We start from the raw sequence: 18,164 nt of genomic DNA, 5'->3' as shown, positions 1-18,164 counted from the left end.
TTTTTTAGATGTTTGCACAAGATATTAGGGCCGTCTGCACCATCCCGAGTTTCCAAATTAGCATGCTATTTCTGATGCGGCAAATTATCCTGATCTGCACAATCTCGAGATTATTCTTGGGATTATTTGCCAAATAACGCGCTATTTTACAAATTATCGCGCTAATTCGTCGGTGCAGACGCACTCAGGTTTATTTATAAATGGCGTCAGACCATAATGCATCGATGCCCCGCTCTAGCAGGAATCGCTCTTCGCGCGGAGGTGGAGACGGGGTTTCTTGAATCTCGAGATTAATCGCGAAGAGGGCCAATCGGGCTAAAATCTCGAGATTAAGCAAACTCGGGATGGTGCAACACCGCCTAGTGTGATTTTTTGTGTCTCTCTACACATTTCCAGACGGTTGTTCTTTATTTTTTTTTAAGTGAGATGATCCAAAATGAACTTCTGATGCAGTTTACCTTAGGGGTAATCCTCATCTACATAGTCTACTTGAAATGCCTGCAGAAGATGGGGGATAAAACTTTCTCTCTTTAAAATTCAGACAGTTAATGTTTCCATTTACCCCTGTAAGCTGATCCAAGATGAAGAATTGATGCAGTTGCCATGGTTACAATCTTCATGTTAATTGTCTAGCATAATGCTGCATAGTACAGAAGATGCATCAATTGGTGTTCCAAGATGGTTTTTATTTAGGTTTACTGAGCTAGTTGATCTAAGATGGAGAACTGATGCAATTACCTGCAAGTCCTGCCACAATATGCTCTTAGTTTTTTTTTGAACATCCAAAATGGCAGATGGCATATGAACAAATTGAATAGTCCCCTCTGTGCTTCATGAATCTTTGCCGACTATCACTTGGAGCGATATGGAGAGTAGCATTTTGTCTCAATTTCCACATTTGTTCCTCTTATTATCTATGATAGGCTTGGTGACAATTCAGTAATGAATGTGGTTGAAAACCAGATCAGAAATGGTTTTTGTGGTTGTTGTGGGGAGAGCCGAGAAAATACCTTGCTTAAGAAGAGATGGAGAAGAGAAGGGGGGGGGGTAGGGTTTTCATTGGCTGGTCGCAGACTATGTTGCGGAGAAATAGGACCTGGAAAGTGTGTCTTCTTCTTGTGTAACATGGAATCATGGAGGTAATAAGAAAGGGAATGGTGGAGGAAAGGCAAACCATGGACGCTTTCTGGCCATATCAGTTTCGTAGATTCTCCGATACACTTGGTGCTTCTCACCCTAGAATCCTGGGGCCGTAACACAAAGCTTGGCAATCATCGTAGAACAGTGTTAACAATTGATCCTGAAAATCAAGTGTACGAGTTCTCGCTAACTTTGGTGTTGGGGGACCCTCGTGCCCTAAATACAAATAGCTGTGATAGACGAAAGGTTGCAGAAGGGCTCCTTGATAGCATCAAAACTACATTGTTGTTTTCCCAGGTATCATGTAGGCTAACTCTGATTTAAAAATACCCTGATTTTTTATTGTCAATTTAGGCAACACATTGCTTAGCAGACCGCTTTCGGGCATGAATATTGGATTGTTATTAGAATAATCAAATGTTTCAGGATGTACAACCCAAGTGTATTTAATTTGGTAAGAAATAAAAAATAAATACTAGATAGGGGTAGAATATGGTTTAGACTTGTGTGTGCCCTTCTAAAAAACAGTAACTAAAAAATGCCATATCTGTGCTCGGTGGCAACACACATCCTGCATATTGGGTTTAAATAAATAATGAGTACCTGGATTATTCTTTTTTATGCTCTGTACATGCTTAATTGAAAAATTATACAGTTACCGGTAATTCATCATTAATATCTCTTGTAAATATTAGTTATGTATAATTTGGGAGTGCTATTTTATAGCTCAAGGATTGATAATCCTTATGGAAATGAACTTGTAGAATTAGAAATGAGGGTTTTTTGCTGAATACCCTTCAAAATATTTAAAGCTTTTTTAATTTCATAGCCATATAAGAAATAAAAATCAGGAAGCAATTTTAACATTGTGCTTATAAAAGAAAACTTTGGGAGGATATGCAATACTGACCAGTTAACTCTGTTTGTTTGTTGTTCTGTCGATTTTGCAAATTGCTAACTTTTTTCAGAATATCTTGACTGATATGATTTAGGGATTCTTTTTCATGACTATGCTGTGCAAGTGGCAGCAAGATGATAGGATAATTGCAGAATTATTTTTTATTTGAAATTTTCTATTCTCATTGTAGCAAGAGAACAGAGGGGCAAACGCTGGCAGGAAGCTCGAATCGGTGATCGTCATTGACAGCGACAGTGAAGGCGAGAGGGATGGGACACGGCGTCACCATAGCAACACGTCATCGGCTCCGCCCATCTCCATATCACCCAGGAGCGGCAAAGAGAGTCGCCCAGATTCCACTGGTAAGGCTTGTTGAGTGGTGAATATTGTAGCATGCATTGAGGGTTTGTTTGTGGATTGTTTTTGTTTTTTTTAAAGATCTGTGTGATTTCTGCATGGAAATTGGTATACAGCAGCATATCCAGCCAGGGCACAAGGGACGTGCATGTCCCCTCTTTACAATAAGAATCACCCATTGAACTTCGATATCATTTTAGCTAAATCTAAGAAAATGGTCATCGTCACTCCCTCAATTTTTATATTTGCCCCTTGCACTTCCCCATTTCTAATTCCCGGGGCAGCCAAAATGATGTTTGACCCATCAAAGCTGAATGAGAGTTAAAAATTTAAGAATTAACACAAACTGTTTGAGATTTGTGTCAGAATTGACTATACTGATAAGTAAAATCACCTATGTCCATGCGGTTTAAGTTAAACTGTAATTGCTGTTTGAAATTTTATACGTATTCTATATGAACCTTATAGTAACCATGCTTAATTCATTGAGAATTAAGTATAAAAATAAAACATTGTTGTTTTATACACTTGTTTAAAGGTATTGTTTAACTTTGTGAGCAGCTGATTTAAAAATTTCTCAAACCAAGATGAAATATGTGTACAAGTGCATGTATTAGAACTAATAAACCCTGAAACAACCATTACTGAGAATGAAAAGGTAAAACTACAACAAGGCAAACCCTGATTTTGTAAATAGGCGTCTTATAGACGCCTAAATAGTACACATAAGTGTATGGGATGAAATTAAGATGGTGTTTCCGGTCACTTTATTTTTCAATTTTTGAAGCACTTAATAATTATTTTCGAATGCAATTTTTTCTGGGCTTCGTTTTTGTAACATATCACAGACACAGGTGACAAGTGTGACCTTCTAGTTCAGATTTTTTAAAAGTCAAACCAATGTTAACCAATCACTTTAAACTGTTTAAACAACTACTGTAAGGTTCGTAGTGTTAACAGCGTATACAAATTTAAACAGCATTTTTACTGTGTGGAGTTCAGCGTCCTTTTGGCTTCAGAGAAGTGTTAATGTCAAGGCCACTTAATTGATATCAATTTTTATTGCCTTACTTTCATTGCGTCATTTTTCCATGGAGCGTGTTCAATGAAATGATTGTATTTTAGAGTATAAAATTACAAACCAAATTTCACTGTCGAGCTCTAATGCTCATCATTTTGGTGCCATTCTTGTGATCTTAATTCATATTATAGCAAAATTCACTGATTAAAAATTCTACGAATATTTCATTGTTCTCTTATGTTAGACAATAAAACAGCACTAAAAAGGAATAAAATTTGAAAATATAGAGAGCGCTACAAGTGAGTAAAAATTTTATTGTAGTGTTCAAATGCTCTTAATTTGGCGCCATGCAACTGCCAAATAATGTCATCTTGAAGAAAGTTTGTTTAAAAAGAAATGTGAAAATATACAAAAAAACACTATGTGAAATGAGTTCCATTTTGCAATATAATAATGGCTCTCAAACAACTTTTAAGGAGATTTTTTTTTCTCATCTTTCATCAAGTTCATATTCAAGTTATCAGACTCTTAGTCTTTCTCTTGTGGTCAGTGAGTGTGTGTGTGTGTGAGGGGGGAGAGAGAGAAAGAGAGATACAGAGTGAGTGGGGTATGGAAGGATTGGGGAAAGAAGGGAAGTAGAAAGGGACAGGTTGTCTTCCTTCATTAGCCTATACATGATTAGTATGAAAAGTAAACTTTTTTGCCAATCTTGTGAATTGTAAGAAAAATAGGAAATATGTGGTTGTTAAGTTTTCATAGTTGTGATGTATTCTTGTTTAAGGGATTTGTGCTCAATTAGTTGTTTTGATTGTTTGCTTGATTGCTTTATTCTATGTTTTGTTAATCTGTTTGTCCAATAAAAATATACAGCAAAAAAAACCCTGACAAAATGAAATCATATAATGTAACCAGTTCAATTGTTATAAATAGAACATAATACTGTTCTTCCTGTTAGTCCTGATTGAATTGTATGGCTATGTGCTTTAAATGTTGTGGGTTTTTACCATCTTGTATCCTTGAGTTACTTTTATTTGATTTTGTTTAATATTATAAATTCTATTACATCATTTTCTATGGTTTATGTCAAAAAATTCATGTAAGATTCTTTGTGTAGCCCCCCCCTGAGAAGAATAAGCCCCTGTCGTTCCCTTTGTAATTATATATTTTTTAAATGTCATGATGTTTGATTATTTATTTGATATTACTTGACTGCTATTTGAAAATAGTGTCAACACTAAAAATTTTTTGAATGCTGATAGATCTCACCTTTGGCCTCATCTGAGAAGTTGTGGATAATCCAATTTAATATCAAAGAAATCTGAAAAGCCAACATTGCCGGATTTTATGATCTAAAATTTTTATGCATTCTCCCTTTAATTGGTAACATTAAGAACAATACTGATTGGTCGAATCCATGGCATGTGGATGCCATTTTGCAAAATTTTGCACTATGCTCTGTCTCGTGCAAAATGTTGGCAGTGGCTTTCCATATATAAAATTAATTGAGTATTCCATACTCTTCATGAGATGAAGTCTTGAAAGTGCGTGGTGGCTTTAGTTTGCTTTGCTACATAATAGATATCATGGACTCTGTATGATTATTTTTGTATTTTTCATTATTTGCTTCCATCATTTTGTACTTTTGTAGAGATTTTCAGTGTCATTTCGGTCTGTGCATATTTATAGTGACATCTTATTTTCAAAGCATTCTGCAGCTTTAGATCATGGACCCTGCTTTTGAATTTCTGTTATCCCCCTCCCCCTGCAAATTTTTAGCAAAGCTAGTGATTTTGGTCTTTATGTTCTCCTTATTTTTCATCTATTCAAATGATGAAAGTTATAGTGAATGAATGGATGGATGATGATGATGATGATCATGATGACATGAGCAAATAATATTGTGATATTGATGAATGTGTGTTGTTGTTCATTTACCAAAAATCTCCCCCAAAAAAGGAAAGCTTTCTTTGATGAAAAGTCCAGTGTATATGAGCCCACTCTTTACATGTGCACAGTTTCATGCTGACTTCAGTGTAAGATTAAAATATTGACAATTATTCATTCCCCACTCCTGCTCCAACCCTTCCCACACTGGGATTGATTAGCCAAGAGTGCTATTGCAGAAAATTAAGTGTTTTGTAATGCTTCATCCTTCGTGATGCTATATGCTGGATGAATTCATGGGACTTCCCCCTTTCAGAATGTCCAGGGTTTTCTTGTGGCTGTTGTCAAAGTGATAGCTCTGTGAAATTTGAAGAGCTCCATCTAGTGGTTAAGTTAGGTACAATATCTGTAGAGAGAATCGTGGTGCTGTTGTATTTCTTGCTTCTTCATTTGCACTCATCAAGGGCTGTGGAAATGGGTGGGGGGAGCTGGGGGCTTCAGTCCCCTTATTTTTCAGAAACCATGTACAAAAATGTGATAATGACATCAAATTGTGATTTTTATGCTTGTTTAGTCCCCCCCCCCCCCCCTTCTCGACTCATTCCCTCCCCCCACTTTCAAATTTGTTTTACCTACTTGATTACCTGTTATTATAGAGATGGATCACAACTTCCCCAATTTGAAAAGCATTGGATTTGATGATGTGCATAAATGCCATGATGTCGCAAGTATAATCTACGATGTCATTGCTTTTAAATACAACAGAATATATGTGTTTCAGGGAGATTGCTGTCAGCTGTCGCTTTATTAAGGCAGAAAATCAATTTATCCTTTCTTTGTAAATACAATAACCATAGTTTTCTATTTAAGCTCTATCGGAGCTTTTTTTTTTTTGAGAGGCTCTAAAATCACCTTTAGACTGCATTCTGCAAATCATCATTTCAAATCTCCCCAGGGTCCTACAACACCCCCCTGCCACCACTCCCCACCACTATGAAATAAATAATTGGTATTGTCTGACAAACTGTATGAATCATGCTTTAGTCTGAGGCTCTGCAGATTAAAATCTCCCCATCTTGTGTTTGGTTAGGGGAAAAGGTCAATATTGTACCTGATTAATTATGACCTCTGAGCAAATGTTAGGGGAGAACTCTCTTATTTGTTCGCTTATCGCTCGCTGAGGTGTCAATAGATGTGTACTTAGCAGGAGTGTCTGAGATGTATTGATATTCATAATGACTTACGTGACAGCTGATAGCGCAAAGAATACACGTATATAGCACCAGTGCTGATTCACCGTGGGTTAACTTCTGTTTTCGATTAATTCAGAAAAAATTTGAAGTAGGAGGTAAGTAAATGATAACAATATTAAACGAAAGCAATATCATAAGTAATGATGCATGTAGCCATAGTGCAAACACATGGAGGTCCCTAAGCTATGGCAATAGTGCAATATGATTTATACCCTTGCCTGAGAGGTGCAGCTCATGTGTGCTCTGTATTGCAAGACATTCCCCCCCCCCCCCCATATCCCCATGCACCGTTGCCCCCCAAATAATATATATATATATTACTTACATGCAAATCATGATCAAAAGTCGAGGAAATGAACCATCACAAGAAGGTATGATATCTTATTGAATTAAAGTGGTAGGATGCATATCATGCATGTAATATGTATGACATTATGCTAGAAGTAGAAACAATGTAAGAATTACGAGAAAGATAAATAAGATAGGGAGTCGTCTAATGAATTATTTTTTGTATAATGAGGAATAAAGTATATGGATAAGAATGGAGTCATTCTCATTTTGTATGTATTTGTTTGGTGTGTGACAGCACAAATGCGTTTGCACAAGAAATCTGCCTTTCCTTCTCATAAAAAAGAAGAAAGTGAACAAATGATGCAAAGAGTCTACCTTTCCAGAAATGAATGCTGCCCTCTTGTGTTGAAATAGTCACAGGTTCTGCTGAGATTGTGCTGAAAATAAGAACAAATGTTATGTACAGGAAACTGAGCAAATGTTATTGCTTTCTCACCCATTTGCATACTTCCATCATGCTTATTACTATTTAAAAAAAACTTTCAAACTTATAGGTCCGTATTCTGAAGTCGGGTTTAATTTAAACTCTGGTTTAAAGTTGTGGTTTAAGTATGGATAGCCAATAGTGTCATAAATCTATAACAGTATTATTTCAATGTATCAGCTCATCTTTCTTTCATATCATTTTTAAATGTTTCGGAAGGATAATTAAGATAGCTATCTTCACCATGACGAGTTAGGAAAGAGCACAGTAATCATTAGATATATACAATGCAAGTAGAAATTTTGAAATGTTTGGCTTTCCATAATTTTAGCACAGAGTTAGACCATGGTCTAAGTTAAACCTGACTTCAGAATACGGGCCTTAGAGTTTTGTTCAGTATTCACATATTTTCAAATACTCCTCATTTCCCTATTAGATCAAGATTATTTAGTTATGTTATTAAATGAAATCCTGGACTTCTATTATTTATGTGTTATTAATGTGAATCACACAAATATTTGTGATGTCATCAGATCTACAAAAAGTGAAAAATGTGATTTCTTTTGGTCAAATAGAGAATACTTGTTTGATTTTCTTCAAATGATTTCTCATCAGAATGAGCTTGACCTCAATTATATGTAGTTGATTGTTCTCTCTCTCTCTCTCTTTAGGTCTATTTCCCCCTCATTTTAATTAGCATTGATAAATGTGTTATTCAGCTGGAAATCTGTCATTTAGAATTTGATGGTTTATATAAAACTTTCAAGAGATGTCCACTCGAAGTAAATTATCAATTCTTCAATCTCATTCAAAATTAATCATATATTTCCTAATGATCATAGCTGTTTTATTTGATTCTTTTTGTTTTTAAAATCGTATTGCATCAGCCAATATCACACATCTATTGTTTATCTTTGAATCTATCACACAGGTGTCTCTAGTTTAATGATATCATTCATTGTTGTAGGATAAACCTTGAAATAATCAATCAAATCTCAATTATATTTTTGGGTTCATACATGATTTGTATTATAGTTGTGTCTATTTATAAATTGCATGTGTGAAGTGTATCTGGCGGTTTTTATATTCTTGGAATTTTTTTTGGACATATAGATGCCTATAAGCAGAAGTTGTTTCGCTTTTATCTTATTTTCATTATTTGAATAAGGCCTAGGGTTAATATGCATTATTGATTTTGCATTTTTTTTTTAAATAGGCCTATACACTGTACAATGTTGTGTGTGTATTGTGTGAGCACGTGTACCGAAATCAACTGCTTTGTGAGTTTTGATAGTTGCATGCGATAACAATTTTAGCAACAGTAAATTCACATTAAAGAGCAAAATAAATGGTAAGAATTCCATTGAAAAGTTGAAAGAATTAACAATATTATGTTTAATCCCCGGCTTAAGTGCAAAGTGTATCTGTTTATTCAGCCATTAGCTATTTTCTAAAGATGCCATTCAATCAATCTGACAGCGAATTTAAAAGGTGGTCAAAAGAGAGATGAAAAATCACCTCCCTACTTGCTCAGCAATCCATAATCCAATGACTCCATCTAAGTAGGGGTTGCCCTGTGAATCCTAAGCCCTACCTTTAGGGGGTAAAATACCACTGTGTTTGCCATTTTTCAGCCATCTCGTTTCTGTAGTCCCACACCTGCTCAGCTGTGTACTCAAACTCACAATGGTCCAGGTGTAATGTAGAGAGAGTTGGTGGAACGACGGGATGCAGTTTGTTGGTAAATTCTAGCTCTTAGCCCGTCTCTTCCATCACCTCATTCCATGTGTTTTAATATCCACTGTGTCACGTCCATCACCTTCCCAACAAGGCTTAGTTGATGTCGGGGATAGCATCGCAAGGCTTTCTCAGAACTTGGCATATCATCAACACGCAGCCAAACAGGCTGTATATGCAAGCAAACATGGACTCATTCTGAAAGAATCACGGGGGGGGATGTTTCCCTTCTTTTAATTCACCTAACCAAATTTAGATGTACACATATATTAATTGATATTTTAACTGAATAAGTTATCATCAACGTCCGATCATTCCTCTCATTGGTGAGGGATGTTGCACATTTGTGAGTCTTCTCCTTTGCTCTTTGTCCATTCACCACTTCCATTTTACTTGATGTTATCCTATCCATCTTTCTTTAATTCCTTTGGTCTTCATCCCCCCCCTCCTTTCCAGTTGAAAGAGTCAAATAATATTTTCATTTTTACTCTTAATTCCATTTTGTAATGATAAAATACTTATCACCTGTAATAAAAAGCCTGAAGTACAACAAGGTCTATTTTAGATATCAGTCTATGTAAATTTAGTCTACAATACTGAAGAAGTCAGTCCCTACTAATGAACGAGTCGATTCACTCGCGGATTTCAGCATCTTAAGACGGGCTTGTTTGAACAAAGACATTCTTTTGGTGAGATGTTATGTGTAAGTAACCATCTGCCTGGTTTAATTCATTGTCCAGATTACTCTAATCAGATCACAAGATTTAGTCCTCTTTGCCCCCTTTTTATTGATTCGCTGTAGTACCTCTTCTTTTATGATTAAAGACCATGTCATATGATTAGGAACCCTGTCTGATGCACTTTAAGAGCTTCTTTGGGTGACTTGGTAGTATTAGAATGGCAGGGAAAGTGGGATGGGGTGGGGGGGGGGTTTAGAAAGCCATTCAATAAATTTCAAAATTAAATGAGAAGAATTGAGGTGAAGTTAGGGTACCTTTTTTTTGGGGGGGGGAGGATAGGTGGTAAAAAATAATAAAGTCACTGATGAACACACCACTAAAAGAAAGTAAATTAAGAGTAATCTTTCTCAAAGATTTAACAAATGAAAGAAAAAACACTTTTTCTTGCATGGAGAAGGTTAATGCATTTGATATTGTGGTAGTGTTCATATTCCAGTCTTTAGTTGTATTGTGTGGATGACTGTAAGCTGTAAATACATTTTGCACACACAAACATTCAAGGATATTTCATATTTTCCCCATGAAATGATCAAATTTTAGCCACCTTTTAAGTAACACATGGGATTTGAAGATATGACAAAGATACTGGTATTCATGAAATGACAGATCTCGATGGTGCATCATGAATGGCAAGGTTATTGGCTCTTTATGAAAACAGAAAATATTCGTTCTATATGTTTTTTAAGAGATACTATCATCATTTTTACAAATGAAGCATTATTGAGCCTTGTTATTCATGGATGAGGCCCAAAAGTGTAAATAAGATTAATGCAATAATCTGAGATTTTTTTCTTCTCAGTCTTCACTTTTGGAAGAGAGGGAAATTATCAATTATTACTTGTCGGTAAATTTGCTCTTAGTAGAACAATGTTTGACAATTATAAAGCTAACAAAACAGCTACAAATCATTTAACAATGGGCCTGTATATTAAAAAACATACTCATTGTGAGTTATAACATTTCTAGTGAATCAACTGTCTCCATTAAAAGGGATTTATTTTGTATAGATTGGAGGAAAATAACAACTTGTTGAAAAATTTGTGTTTAAAAAGTTTGGTCCAACACGATTTCCCCCTTCTCATGTTAAAACCCTTTTAAACAAATTTGAAAGTCGGGTTTTCTTTCAACATGCAGACCATAATCCGTCTAGAGTACATAAAAGGAGATTAATTCCATGTCTTACATTTCATGGATTATCAAAGCTTATGTGATTGTTGGAGCTCAGACACATCTAATGGAACTCTGTCCATTTTATGCCGACTTTCATCAGCTTCTTCTATTCTTCAATCATACACTTCATTCTCTATCATTTACAGTCAGACTTCCCTTTTTGCTTCATCCTTGATTTATCATTTATCTTTACAAAGAAGCCATTATAAGATGGGTTATTGCCCATCGTTACTTGCGATGATGGGTTTTGATGGTGTTACCTGCTTTCAATAGAATTTTTTTTAATTTTGTTTTCGAGAAGGATCGGAGGTGGCGAGGGGGATACATAATGCTTTAAGATTACATAGGCCTTCTGCATTATTCAAGTTTCATTTCCACTGTCGACACATGAAATGAGATAAAAGAATGAAAGTTATCAGCCATTTATTTGTGGTGAGTTGATTAGTAGGATTTGATAGGCCTGGTTTGTTATATTATTTGTGTTGAAGTATACTTGCAAGGGAGCTTAGTGATATGTTCAGTACATGAGAAGCTGCTTTCTTTTGGAGGAATTCTAAAAATTGTAATGCATATCTACATTTTTTTTTCATGTTCATGATGATTAATCTTCAGTTTGTTTAAAAGTTATGGATTCATAGATTTGCCACTTTAAGTTTTATTGTTTTTTTTAATGATTATTTTGGGGTATTTTGTAATGATTTAATTCAGTAGGCAAAGAGAATCACAGTCATGTATTATATTGTAGATGACATGAAACACCATTTTCATTTATGAATCATGACATTAACATGTAGGTCTGTGAAGTTAAAGACTAAACTGCTATCTACTGCTGTGTATGAGGATAGTTTTCATATATAGACCCTTGTTGGATTTTATGATGTAGTGTATGTCCACAAAGACTCCATAGCTTATTTGCTTTATGTCTTATGTACCGCAGCTGTGTTCTTTTTGGAACATAACATGTGTATAGTCTTACAAACTTAGGCTTGGCTCAATGATTTATGTAATTGTGTTTTATGGTTTGATTTGTGTCTGTGCTTGGAGACTAGTGTGCAGGTTTTTGGTGCTTTGATCTGTTGTTACAGTTTAGTTAGGTGGCAATCAAGAGCAAGCGGCTTATTATCCCAGGGAAATGGACCATCTGCCTGCTACCAGTCTTTCCTGCTCTACCAGTCCCATCTGCTGGAATCTTCCATTGTACATTACAGGGGAGGTACAGTGTGTTGGTATGCATCAAGTTCCCTGAGGGACTCCCTCATGGGTTAAATAATTGCTTCACATCCAAACAACTGGCACTTCCGGCCTGTGCCCCCCCCCCCCTGAGAGCCAATCAACTCTTTTTTATTTAGATATGTGTCTTTTTATTTTTTCACCAAAGTGTGCCTCCCGCCTTGAAAGTGAGGACCCTTTTTCCCCCTTTTGTTTTGCTTGCTTATCAAACTTTTATCGGGAAAATGCCTCCCCCGCCCCCTCCCTTTTGGAAAATCCTGGATCTGCCCCTGAACCAAGTGCTGTGAAATAATGGAATCCAAACATAAACTGAGTGCACTGAAAACACAGACTAGTGCACTATATATATTCTTATTTTGCTTATTGATCAGCAATTAATTCATTTACATATATAAACACTCAGGTGCTATTTTGAAATCATTGAATGACTGTGACCACAACTATGTCTAATTGGATGTAGATTTGGATTGTTGCATGCTTGTTTTATTGCAGCAGAAATAGAATGGTGGAAGTTTCTCGAATTCGCTAAATTGTAAACTAACTTTTTGCAAGTTGAGTACAGAAATATGCTCATATCAGGCTTTGTTTGACTTTTAAGATGTAAAAGACATACTTTGCACAATCTTTTATTTTGCTGGCATGTAGTTTACACATCATTGAGACTATAAGAATCAAACATTAAATTCCAATATAAATGTCATTATGCAAATGTAATAATGCGATTATGCACATTGTTTTACATTTTCAGAAAGACAAAAGATGTCTATCTACATATGGAAGAATGCTCTCCCGTGATAAAAGGGATAAAAAATCTTTAAAATACGACAAGAAAGAACTTGTTATTATAGCAACAGGAATTTCCAGTTCTGAACTTTTCATACATTTGTGTTAGTGGTATTTTTTGTATTGAATGGCTGCCTTTTTAATCCACTCGACAGATCTTCAATGGAGGTTGATCTGAATTTCCATAATCATGTTTTCCTTTGCATTGATTACGTATTTTGATCTGATTTTATTTTTTAGGCCTACTGTATTGTATGTTTTTTGGCTTATGTACAACAATATATTTTCATTTGTTTTGCATTTGCTTATGATGATCTTGAGATATAAGAAAGGTGGAAAGTACTAATAATTGACGAGTAAACCTTCATTTGTGATTTGCTTCATGCATCTTGAACCTTGTGGTTTCAGAATGTCACACTGGTGTAATTGTTCAAATGTTCCTTCACAGTTCCGAATGTCACCCTTGCATATTATTACAGCAAACATCAACAGGTAATAATAGTGAAAGGAAGGAAAACATGATGGGAATAAGTCAATGTTTACATTCGTCTCCTCACCCTCCACCGCCACACTGTGTAGACACCCCTGCAGCTCAAATGAAAGAGTCCATTCATCCAACTGTAAATGTGTGTGTAGGTGAGATGTGTGTTGGACTGCAGCACTTGAATAGCCAGCATTCATGGGGGGTACACTTTACTACAAGTTTGATGTGTGTATATTTATGTGTAAAGCTGAGAGCTCTGTGTTCAAAGGCATACAGCGGATAGAGGATCGCTCAGCTTTGTGTCACAATTTTACACAGGATTTTTTTTTCTTCTCTCGCCCCTCCGTATGATATTACCATCCTGGTTGGTCCATTTTGAGGGCTCGCGAGCGAGTGATCGCTCACACCGTGTGTTGAATGCGATTGATTGTGCATGCATGCAGACTGCCCGGACACACAATACTAACGCGGTATTAGATCATAACCCATAGGGGCTGCGATCGTAGGAGCGCAGCCGTACGCCCGGTCATGGCTGTGAATAATGGGAATTTTTATCCTACTAGTGCTTTGGATATACCATTTCCCTTCTATCCTCCAGCTTTACATTTAACGGGTAAGTCCAGTCTTTTTTTTTCTATCGCCGATGGTTTCGGCATCAAATTGTCTTCTCCACATCTGATTGTCTCACGTTCATCCTTACAAATAGACACTAATTATATCCTATTCTATTGTGCCATAATCGTCTGCATGCCAGCTCAGTGAGTACCTTGAATGTTTGTACACATTAGAATCTCTATTATGTGTGTGTTGTGTGTGTGTGTCATAATTATAGCCTGTGGGCTGCCGAGAGAGGCAGTTAAGATGTATGTATGGCCGATATAGGCGCTTATGGATAGGCGTGTGACCCTTGACCGGCCACTTGGGGGAAGAGAGAGAGAGAGAGAGAGTGGGCTAAGCTTGTTTTGTGTGAAGGCGGCGTATGTTTTGAGAAGGACGGTCTCTTTGTCTCTTCTGACCAAATGATGTGCTGCTATGTATCATGCACATCATCTCATCATGTTCATCCCCTGTAACCCCCCCCCCCTTTCCCTTTCTCCTTCACCATCTTCCAATCCCTATCTCAATCTTGGCTGTTAATTGTACCTGTCATATCTCTAGATCTACAGATTATCATCTATTCTATTTTCGTTACTATACTCTTCTCTCCTTCCTTTTTAATTTATTCCCTGCTTTTCTTTTCTCTTTTTAATCTTATTCCCTTTTCGTCTCTGCTTTCATTCATTTCTTTTTTGTTTGACAATTCATTATTGAATAGCCAATGAATAGACTGCCCGATGTACACAGAACACATAGGACCTAGACCTGCTATACGACATGAAACATATCAGAAAGGACCAAATTCTACTCCCAAATTTATATTGGGCCTCCCCTTCCTATTTGGAGGAATTGGTCATCTATTAAATGACAATCCTAGTAACCCCTCTTTTATATTCTGTTGATATATGCCAACTGATGAACTCCCTTTTTAGAATATTTTTCATCTTAAAAGAACTTAGATAGGCCTATTCATTTGAATAAATGCAATTCATTGTATTTAGAATTGATATTAGTAACTCTTGTTTAATATATTGCTCTGCAATTGAAAGATATATTCAAGGCACTGGTTTCGTAGATATACACACATTGCATTACAGTATCAAGAATACAGTGCAATCATCGTACTATTAAATATGAAACCAGGAAATGAAATACCTATTGCAGTTATAAGGATACCATGCCAAGAATTAATTACCCGATCGGAATATAGAATAACCACTCACACTTGAAAATCCTTAGATCATTTCCTGACAGCTAAGCGAGGAGCATTTTGTGTCTGCTATTTAATAGATCATAGTAGTATCGGTCAGCTGCTTGACCTGTGCAGGGAGGACATTGCAATGATTGAGCTGTTGTCTCTGAAGATCTTTACGAGATGATGTCCAGTGCGTTTTGCCATTGGGATTTCATGTCAATCGCAGGATGTTATTAATTAGTAGGTTAAGATGGTTCTCTATCTGATTCAAATTGGCAATGATAGGCTAGCTACATAAGGAGTTGACTATTGAAGAAAATTGCTAAATTATTATCTGTACCACAATTCTTTTACATGATAATTTTATGTTATTCTTGTAAGAGCCAGTATTATTTTTATTTTTGTTTGTTTATCCTGGAAGTAAGATTTAGGTCTTTGCCTGGACTTCGAGCCGCGTAAAAGCACAACCATCCTGTTCTCCAACTTGGAGCAAAAAAAAAAATTGATGAAAATGACAGGAAACGGAGGTCGATTGCACTTTTCTCACCAGAAGTTAGTGATGTGTTTGTTGGGTTTATGATTTAATATAATATACATACCCTCTCTCTCTCCCTCTCTCTTTCTTTCTCTCTTTCTGACTTTCATTATCTTCCATGGGTGTTAGCATTGTGTATACAGTCTAATCGTAGTGAATGCCATGTGTATGAAAGAACAAGGTTATGTTTGTAATGCGCTGGGTTTTCCACAAATAAGTGAGGTCATGGGGGATGGGCCCAAAAAGGTAGGATACTTGAGAGAAAATGTGTCAACAACATGTTCGGTAATGAAGCATATTTTTCCCTCCGTGTTTCCTTTGTTATACCATCCCCCTGAAGCATTTAGTTGTTTGTTGTTGGCATTGTTTACTTTGGAGGATTGTAATTGTTGAATTGAGCCAAATTTATGTGTAGGGCCTATACTGTAGGCTATATGACTTCATGGGGGTATCCAGTTAAGCCAAGATTTTAAGTATCTACCAGTATATTATGGTCAATGGAGTCGGTTGTAATAAAATAAGTTTATTACCATTGTTAGATTAAAAAAAAGAAATTTGATCAATGCTATCAATCCATCATATTTTTTTAATGATCACCGATGTCAATGTTTTGGCAGTGCTTATTGTTGGTCAGACAAGGTGCTGTTTGCTCTCCACAACTATTCCCCAGTGTCCAGCTTTCAGTGTAACACCCTGGCATTTCAAGGAATTTGCTCTTTCCAGGTATCCATTTGGTTGAGCAGGAACAATTCCTGGTTATCTTCTGACTCGAAGATTGGGCATTCTACTCCAAATACATACTCCAAGTGCACCAGTGACCTTAAGAATTATTTGCACCAATTACAGACCCCAGTCCTTCCCCATATGATTGCTAACCTACTTCTAACTTCATGCCCATTTATCTATCACAACCCAGGTAAAACAAACTTTTTATCCCTATTTAATTAAGCTTGGCTCATATATAGTGGCAGGTGATTTGAGTACCATATTGACCCCTTCACCCTCCCACCAAATTTCAATGCCTTTTTGCAATTTATTATTACACCCTATTAAATTTACAAAAAGGAAAGAGAAACTATTACGTTGTAGAGGACAGTTGGCTTCACCAACTCAATCCTGCTCATAACTGTTGCACTCAGAAGGGCTTCTGACAGTAGACTAATCAGCCCAGCTCATCAATTATTACATGGCGTTGAGTAAACCAATAGACACACGGACTTCAATATAGTTTTTGTTGCACCTCTTGAAAAAAAAGCAAAACCACCTATTATGGTGTCACAGACATCAGATCGATAGTCTTTGTTTGAATGCCTTGTCTGGATTAAGCGGTATCTGCTTTTGCTTGCTGTGTATTCATTGTATTCTCTTTGAATAAACCTGTCCATAGTCACTCCATGGTCACACTAAACCAGGAGAGATGGGGAGGTAACTCTTGTATAGGGTCTGCAAACAAAGAAAGACACTGCTTTGAAGCAAGTGGAAATGTTTAATTAGTTGAATATGATAGCAGGTATCTTGGATGATATTTTTTTTATTTTTAGAATATTGTTTTATTTCCTCTAAATGTAGCTTTTCAGAATACAATGTCTATAAGATCAGGCCCCTACTTATAATTCTTGCATGGATGTATTCTAATATTTCTTGGATATTGTATTTTCAATGAGAGTGCATTTTAAGAGCAATATTTACACACAGTAAAAGAAAATAGCACATTGCATAAGCCTGTCACTCCAACAACAAGTTGTGTAAACAGTTGTTTAAAAAGTTTATATGTGGAGCAAATATCAGCGGAGCAGTTGTCGCAATATAGTTGTTAGAGTGACAGGCTTAAAGAACGTGCTTAAAATTTGAAACAACATTTTTATAGCGCAGTTTTAAAATATGTTTCTCATCCGAAATGAGGTGAGGAAAATTTGAAAGATGATAGGGTATCTTGCGCCTTGCCAGGAACTGATCCCCACTGTTAAAGTTATTGGTTAACATTGGTTTGACTTTTAATAGAAGGTCATACACTCATACTTGTCACCTGTGTCTGTGATATGTTACAAAAATGAAGCCCAGAAAAAATTGCATTCAAAAATAATTATTTAGTGCTTCAAAAATTGAAATACCATCTTAAAGTGACCGGAAACACCATCTTAATTTCATCCCATACACTTATGTGTACTATTTAGGCGTCTATAAAACACCTTTTTACAAAATCGGGGTTTGCCTTGTAGTTTTAGCTTTTCATTATCAATAATGGTTGTTTTCAGGGTTTATTAGTTCTAATGCACTTGTACACATGTTTCATCTTGGTTTGAGAATTTTTTAAATCGGCTGCTCACAAAGTTAAACAATACCTTTAACCTGAACACTGTTTTTA

The 18,164-nt window shown here is 36.1% G+C and overlaps 1 protein-coding gene across 1 annotated transcript in view; it reads left to right on the top strand.

Moving 5' to 3' along the window:
• The first annotated feature begins 1,133 nt into the window (after positions 1-1,133).
• LOC121409748 (genetic suppressor element 1-like) overlaps positions 1,134-18,164 on the top strand; it is a 63,798-nt gene continuing 46,767 nt past the window's right edge. The window contains exons 1-2 of the mRNA XM_041601654.1: positions 1,134-1,139; positions 2,229-2,400. Coding sequence (XP_041457588.1) covers positions 1,134-1,139; positions 2,229-2,400 — 178 coding nt within the window. The remainder of the gene's footprint in view (positions 1,140-2,228; positions 2,401-18,164) is intronic.

Source organism: Lytechinus variegatus, chromosome 2, assembly GCF_018143015.1.
Source record: "Lytechinus variegatus isolate NC3 chromosome 2, Lvar_3.0, whole genome shotgun sequence".
In the NCBI taxonomy this organism is placed as follows: Eukaryota; Metazoa; Echinodermata; class Echinoidea; order Temnopleuroida; family Toxopneustidae; genus Lytechinus; species Lytechinus variegatus.
This window is presented reverse-complemented; position numbering and strand designations above follow the sequence as displayed.